Source organism: Lathyrus oleraceus, chromosome 3 (genome assembly GCF_024323335.1).
Source record: "Lathyrus oleraceus cultivar Zhongwan6 chromosome 3, CAAS_Psat_ZW6_1.0, whole genome shotgun sequence".
In the NCBI taxonomy this organism is placed as follows: domain Eukaryota; kingdom Viridiplantae; phylum Streptophyta; class Magnoliopsida; order Fabales; family Fabaceae; genus Lathyrus; species Lathyrus oleraceus.
Genome location: NC_066581.1, coordinates 261,778,438 through 261,786,239, shown reverse-complemented (window position 1 = coordinate 261,786,239; position 7,802 = coordinate 261,778,438). Strand labels below are relative to the sequence as shown.

Sequence of the window (7,802 nt, the reverse complement as noted above, 5' to 3'; positions counted from 1 at the left end):
TACTCTGACACAATGAAGCAAAATTATTGAATAGTAATGCATAGAAATTTGGAAGGATTTAAAGAAAAATGCATAAATAAAAAGGTTTAAGAATTTGTAATGCAAAATATATGATTGTTTGAATTCCACTGTCCAAACTCCAAACTTTATGGTGTATCCGAATTTCAATTTTCAAAAGGTATATCTGAAATTTCAAAATCCGGACAGGGTAAGAGAACATTTTTGAATTTACATAAAGTTAGAGGGAAATTTCAAGGGTACAATAAGCAATCCCCATTAGTTAATAAATATAGTTTCTTTAATCCAACATTTAAAAACCTTTACTAAATGAATCCAATAGAAAAAGAGCACTTATATAAAACCCATTCTCTATAAACATCCAACTTTTTTCCTCCACGATAGAAGAGTCTATTTAGTTTGCATAGGGTTTTTTACATTGTCCAAACAACATTCATGGCAACAAAATCCCTTTTTAACCAAACTGATACCAAACTTAATATTATACTCAAACAGACTTATATAACAGCAATTAAACACAATCAAATTTATCTAAATTAATTTACAAACTTGAATTCAAACACACTATATGACATGGAGAACTTTTGCCTTTACTTTTTTTGTCTTCTTTGATCTTTTGTAGCAAAGATAAAATAGAAGGAAATCATAAATTTATACAAATCTAAGTAATTTCACAAGGATTCAGTGTCTTTCTGCTGAGCATGATATACTACAGGTTCTAAATACACATTCCTGTTTAGCCAGCTGTGTAGTATACATTCACAATGCTAAAATAAATACATCGGTCTATGGGGTTATTCAGATGTTGTAATGGGAGTTTAAATATTTTTACATTAAGAAAATTGTGACAAAAATGTCAAAACTGCATAAAACCCATTGAAGCTCATCTTATGACAACTTCCAATTTGTTCTGCACCAGTTCTCTTACTTTCCACTGCATTGATGGAGGAAAAACAAAGTCAGTACTAGCATCCGAAACAAAGCACGGCTACATCAAACTAGTTATAATTGCACTGATTTATTTTATAATTATGTTTAGTACCTGCAGATCGTTAATTTCATCATCAGTGAGAGAACGTTCCATAGACCTATATGCAATCCTATAGCAGTGGCTGGTCATTCCTTTCTTGTTGGTGAAGTTGTCTATTAATTGCACCTGTGGTTTCGTGAAACAAAACAGAATCAGAAAGGGACCAAACTTTTGCAGCACAAAGAGGACAAGGTCGTCATAATCCAGTTAAAAACTAAAATGACTAATCTCAAAAAGTAAATCCTTTTGGGGATCAAGTGTTTTTTCTTCTTGATTATAAGAATCCGAAGTTACAAGGAACAAAGTAAATCTAGTAATCCATGAGTTTCGAAGTTACATCTCCATGTGAAAATCATATTATTCCTCATTCATAATCTCATATATGCAATTTATCCCTATTAAACAATATGAAAGCCGCTAAATTGAGAACCTAAATATATATAACCAGGGATAAATTGACTCAAATTATTTAAAGTTGTATAATGTACCTCTTCTGCAAGATCCCCTGCTACTCCTCTGACAACTTCACACAGATTGTTTTCAGTAAATGATTCATTGATCCAGAAACTGATGTCCTTGTAACAAGGAGGATACTGTAAGAGGAAAACCGAGAGAAGAATTAGAATATCCTCAAAATATTTTTCTCATTTATCCAGTCACAATATAAAGTAAATAGAAATTTCTGAGTCCGGCATGCAGAATATAATACCAGGGATCCAAGCAAAAAAAAGTGTTTGTAAGATTACTTGATTAAACTCCCTCTGGTATAAGATTTACATATACTAAACAAGTATTGTTTGACAAATTGAAACAAAAATGCAGAAATTATATTCTAAACTTATTTGTTTAAAACAACTGGTTATCTAAACAAATCAAGACAGGACCTTTAACACAGTAAAGCATTAAATCATGGCGAGTTTCTATTTTTAATCATACATTGCAATTTGGACCCATAATTTATCAATAACAATGCAAGAAGTATCAACAGTTTTGCATAAAAATTATATGTGCCGTCTTATGTTTTCAGTCAAATGGATCATTCACTTACAACTTAAAATTGCGGTATTATTTTGAAAGAAATAACAAAATTCCTAATTATTAACTACTCACAAAAATGACAACAAATGTAGACACCAGGAGTAAAGATGCAGATGTAGTGTAGAAGTTACCTTTGAAAACGGCTTAAATTTGACCCCTAACTGGCCCTTGGAGAACTGTAAATAAAATAATAGAAAAGAAAGTAACACATTAAACTATATTAGTTATCAGAATGACCAACTCATACATCCTTGCAGTGAATTTGACAACCAGAAAAAATAAGTGAAAATATTGAAGGATGTTTGTCAAAAATATTCAATAAATACCTGAGAGGTAAATCGCTCATCATTTGACCAAAAGAGGCGAATGTCGGGTATGTCAAATAGAACCATAGCTAACCTCTCCAAACCTAGGCCAAAAGCCCAAGCAACATTATTAGATACCCCATTTCTTTTCAGAATCTCTTGCTCTGTCACTCCACACCCTAAAACCTCCAACCACTTTTCCTGAGACAATAAAAAAATCCAACATTAACTGAATAAACTAGAAATCCCTGCTTTAATTGATATTTTTTCTTGATTGGAAAATATTTCCCAGAGCTTCCTAATGTGGAGTGCCTTAGATTTAGGATTTGACCCAGTCTTTTAATTTCTGGAAAAATATATATAACCTCAATTTGATCTAGGAAAGGACCAAAGGGTGTATCGACACTATAACTTTGGAGGCAAAAACCATTAAAAGGAATTGCGCAAATGTGGTGCATTCAAGAGACAACCATGAACATAGAATACCTTGAAATATATTTCAAGTTCAAATGATGGATTAGTAAATGGGAAATAGGTATCGACCCATCGCATTTCTACATCACCTGAAGTACAAGGGAAAATGTTATATATCAGCATTTTGTAAATTATACTTGGCTCCAAATGAATATATATTCACAATCACAACCAGACACCTTGATTAAATATAGCTTTTCACAGAATCCTTTTTTAGCATTACAATTTACAATGAGATGATCATCATGAAATATTAAAAATTTCACTTTCCTATTGACAATGTTTTTATCGGCAATGATAATTTCCAATTTGCATTTACGTGTGTGTGTGTGTACATATAAATATTTGCGTGCGCACACTTATAAACATAGCTTGTTGTGTAGAGAGTCATTCTTTTATCCCAGTTAAGCAAAAAGGCTATAAATTATGCACTTGTGTCTGTTCATGTTATCTTACAATTGTGTCATTTTTTATTTCTTTTACTTAGGAACAGCATTAAGGGGCAGCCTAATGCAAAAGACGCTCACAATTTTGGGTCTGGGAAGGTGTAAGCAGAAAGGTTCTTTCAAAAACCTGAACCCGCCACCACAGTCAAAAAAGCATTAAACAAATTTCTCAGACAATCGAAAGCTCTATAGAAACTTTTTAGTAAATTTGTTTCGCTATGCATGAACAATGAAATATGCATGTATGAATGTTTATGAAATGAAGATGAAGTTTCTATCAAACTCACATCAATTCTTTTGTTTTCTTTAATTAATTTATCTTACTAATCCTCTTCAATGATCACATTGCAGCAACTGAAAAATGAAATGTGTGCATTGACTATTTGCAAATACCAAATAAATGGCGCGCTAGACACTCGAGGCATTTCTTTAAATGGCGCGCTAGACCCTCGAGGCATTTCTTTTATCCCAGTTAAGCAAAAAGGCTATAAATTATGCACTTGTGGCTGTTCATGTTATCTTACAATTGTGTCATTTTTTATTTCTTTTACTTAGGAACAGCATTAAGGGGCAGCCTAATGCACAAGACGCTCACAATTTTGGGTCTGGGAAGGTGTAAGCAGAAAGGTTCTTTCAAAAACCTGAACCCGCCGCCACAGTCAAAAAAGCATAAAACAAATTTCTCAGACAATCGAAAGCTCTATAGAAACTTTTTAGTAAATTTGTTTCGCTATGCATGAACAATGAAATATGCATGTATGAATGTTTATGAAATGAAGATGAAGTTTCTATCAAACTCACATCAATTCTTTTGTTTTCTTTAATTAATTTATCTTACTAATCCTCTTCAATGATCACATTGCAGCAACTGAAAAATGAAATGTGTGCATTGACTATTTGCAAATACCAAATAAATGGCGCGCTAGACCCTCGAGGCATTTCTTTAGGTCTGCTGCTGAAAATGATGTGGCATCCATCCCAGAAGCCTCCCATTCCTCTGGAACAAAAACCCGAAAGCCTTCCATCTACATAATATAAGAAGAGGAAATTATATAAATGTAGTCATTAGAGAATAAACCAGTTACTGCATAAGGGACATACTTGATGGAAGACAGGATAATGAGTAGAATCAATTGAATCCCTTCGATAAACATCCCCGGTAACAAGGAAATGAGTATATCCATCTCTCAATAATTCTGCCTGATGAGCACTTGTGTGGCACCTTAAAACAGTTTGAGGGTCTATATAGTATGTATCATTATAGCTTCTACTCACATGATCTTCAGGAACCAAGACATCATCAAAGTTCTAGAACATAAAGAAGATCGTTAGAAGGAAGTAATGTTATGAAGTTCAATCTACCTTGCCAACCAAAAAGAAGTATTTCCTCTGTCCCATATTAAGTATCACATTAGCAAAAGAAAAATGTCTTAAAACAAGTGTTGTTTTATGTTTTCAATGTAACATCAATTACTTTATTCCGATTTTAAATTAATGTTATGTGTATCACTTCCAAGTCCACTGTACTCCACTACACATTTATGACATTGATTAATAAGGATAATTTTGTAAAATTGTCACGCACTTCCGTTTATTTACAACTTTTGATGGTCTTTGTAAAGTAACCTAAAGTGATATACAAGAAAAGATATCAACATTAATAGGATTCAATGTGCCGCACATTGATAAGGAGTAATCAACAAGATAAGAAACCAATTAGTTGGTTAGCTAGCTGTCAGTTGGACCATTGATAAGGGACCATAGTGTGTACTTGTATTCACTATGGAAAGTTGAATAACAGAAGTTACAGAACCAATGTGATAACAAAAAACAAAATCGATGCATCATATAGGAGCAAAGTGCAACATATATTTTGATGCATTTTACCATACCTGCTTCAGTGAAACAATAGGACAAAGGTCGTCAAATTTATTGAACTTGTTTGAATAATTTGTGTCAAAATACTCGTATATCGCATTCTTGAGTATCCCAAGAGGGTGTTGATCCCTCCTGTGAAGCTGCATTCCAAGTTTTGAAAATATGTTGTCTGGAACATTGTTTGTTGGATCATCCCTCACTACATCTAAAAGACCAAAAAGCAGAAATGATAAGATTTTCACAAACCAAAGAATAGTTTTCAATAAAAAACCTGACATAAAGTAACACTGCACGCATAGAGGCACATACATAGCAAGAAAAATAGAAAACAAAAACAAGTTACACTCTACCCATAACATCCCTGTAAATTGCATGTTAGTAATCATATCCAAATACAAAACTGCAATAAAATGGCTTCAATGTCATTCATTTGGAGAAGAGGAAATAGGACTTAGTCTTAGAATTTGGGTTGGGCCTAACTCATCCTTACAAAGTTGGCATGTAAGGTGAGGATTGCCCCCACTTATAAACACAACACATGTCATATCTCTAAGCAATGTGGGACTAAATCCACATCTTCAAACCCAAAACAATGAAGGAGTTTGGGGCTGCAATGAAGGCAGGTCAAATGCTGCAATTAAGGCGACTAGGGGCAGACCGCAATTAGGGCAAAAATTCTAACACGCCCCCTCATGCTTGGGCCTCAATGAGCCCGAAGCATGGACGATGCGGGAAGCCCAACAATGGATCTAGTATAAACTCAGATATCATCTCAGAATTTAGGTTGGCCTAACTCATCCCTACAAAACCAGCTTGTAAGGTGAGGATTGCCCCCACTTATAAACACAACACATGTCATATCTCTAAGCAATGTCGGACTAAATCTACCCCTTCAAACCCAACACAATGAAGGTGCTGGGGGCTGCAACAAAGGCAAGTCAAACGCCGAAACTAAGGCGACTAGGAGCTGACCACAATTAAGGCAGAAATTCCAACACATAGTGATAGACATTCTCATTAATTATTTATTACACAATTTGTGGTTGTAGAGAACACCTGTCAAAGGTTCAAATGATTTGAAACAATGGGGAAGAAGAACTGAGAACTTTATAGTTCACATGTAGCTAAGTATAAAAGCCTTTGAGGACTGCCAGAAATTCTAGGAGAATTTTGAGGACTGCAAATGGTTAATAGGTTCTGAAAAAATAGATTATATCACTTCAAAGGAGTTGCTACATAATTACATGCAGAGGGAAGTAAGCTTTGAAAAGAAAATTAAAGTCTCTTGAAAAAACAATTGCTTTCCTGCAGTTAAACACTGAGACTCAGCCATAAGCTTCTACTGCGCTTGATTATTAGCTTCTCAAGGAAGAAAAGTGGGTCATATAAAAGAAACTAACTGTATCAGGAATGGTAGATTACAAAGTACCTTGTTTGGTAATCTTGACTCCGCCAAGGTCCAACGAAGAGAAAACCGGTTGCCTCCATTTCTTGTTGGAAAGCTTGTCAGTGGAAAGAGAAGCAGTTGCAGATGAGAAAGGTAAACAAAATGCTAAGCTTCTTAAGCTATTATTACTGTGACGAAAGAGAGATGCTCCAACAAAAAGTGTAGTATGCACGGAAGAGATCATCATTGCCGCACAAATTACTGTTGCACGCGATTTCTGTCAAAAATTCAACGAAGCAGGATGAGCAATTCAGTTATTAGTGGAGCTATTCTCGGCTGCAACGCAACTCTCTTGTGCGTTTGCAGGGACGGCGGCTATGGCGGCCGCGAATCGCGCTGGATTGGCAGCGCCCGACACAAAGAGGGGAGTGAAGGTAATTCTGAATAGAAAAAAAAAGAATAATGAAGGACGAATTTCTCACTGTTTGTGGTGGCTGAATGTCAACTCCGGCTGCGTTTTGCGGTGGCGGTGGCCGTGGCCGTGGCAGTTCAAGTGTAGTTCAGTTCAGAGTTGAGACTCCATTTCATCTCTTATCGGACCTCTTTCTTTTGCCCCATACATTGCGTTTTTAGGATAAAAAGGGTATTTTCACATTGTTACCATTTGCCTTTATTTTCCAAATTACGGTAATAAAAAATTCGATTGATCGAGCCGGTTACCTCTCCCACACAAACCCGGGTGCCAATCCGGAAAACCTATAGAACTTGGGTAACATTTTTTTTTTTTTTGGATAATTAGTCTATTTCCATATATATTTGCCCCCCAAACTATTTATTTTTATTTTTTCAAAATTGTTACATTGTATATAAACAACAATTGATCAATTTTAATCAATTTTATCCCATCAATTATCAAGATATTGTTATTATTTATTTAAAAAGCAATACATGTTTTATATACGTAATTTACACAAAAATTTAAGTGTATATGTTTGATTTTTTTATATGCATTTATTTGGAAAGAATTTTACCCTTACATCGTTTATGTTTGAGGGTTTTTGTATATGTTTGATTTTCTTGGGTCAGGTTCTTGAATGAACTGGACTCAACTTAGACCCACTAGAGCTCGTTCGGATTGATTATTTATCCACAAGAACAAGGTTGGTTGAAATAGGTGATAGGTAAGTTGGTTATGACGACTCAAGTCTAACGCAAGGTGATATTTG

At 34.7% G+C, this 7,802-nt stretch overlaps 1 protein-coding gene across 1 annotated transcript; it reads right to left on the bottom strand.

Moving 5' to 3' along the window:
- Nucleotides 1-651: 651 nt before the first annotated feature.
- On the bottom strand, nucleotides 652-7,231 carry LOC127126806 (phenylalanine--tRNA ligase, chloroplastic/mitochondrial). Its single transcript, XM_051055802.1, has 11 exons — nucleotides 7,059-7,231; nucleotides 6,619-6,853; nucleotides 5,204-5,394; nucleotides 4,413-4,619; nucleotides 4,219-4,336; nucleotides 2,878-2,954; nucleotides 2,413-2,592; nucleotides 2,218-2,262; nucleotides 1,537-1,641; nucleotides 1,061-1,174; nucleotides 652-952 (listed from the first exon to the last, which is right to left on the bottom strand). The coding sequence occupies exons 2-11, from the start codon at nucleotides 6,821-6,823 to the stop codon at nucleotides 902-904; spliced, it is 1,293 nt and encodes a 430-aa protein (XP_050911759.1). The 5' UTR covers nucleotides 6,824-6,853; nucleotides 7,059-7,231; the 3' UTR covers nucleotides 652-901.
- Between the last annotated feature and the right edge of the window lie 571 nt (nucleotides 7,232-7,802).

Excerpts from the sequence above, each read along its gene's own strand:
- LOC127126806 (XM_051055802.1), bottom strand. The coding sequence starts at position 6,823 with ATGATGATCTCTTCCGTGCATACTACACTTTTTGTTGGAGCATCTCTC. Across the intron at positions 4,620-5,203 it reads CTATTGTTTCACTGAAGCAG|AACTTTGATGATGTCTTGGT; the intron begins GTATGGTAAAAT and ends TTTATGTTCTAG. Across the intron at positions 1,642-2,217 it reads AATTTAAGCCGTTTTCAAAG|TATCCTCCTTGTTACAAGGA; the intron begins GTAACTTCTACA and ends TTCCTCTTACAG.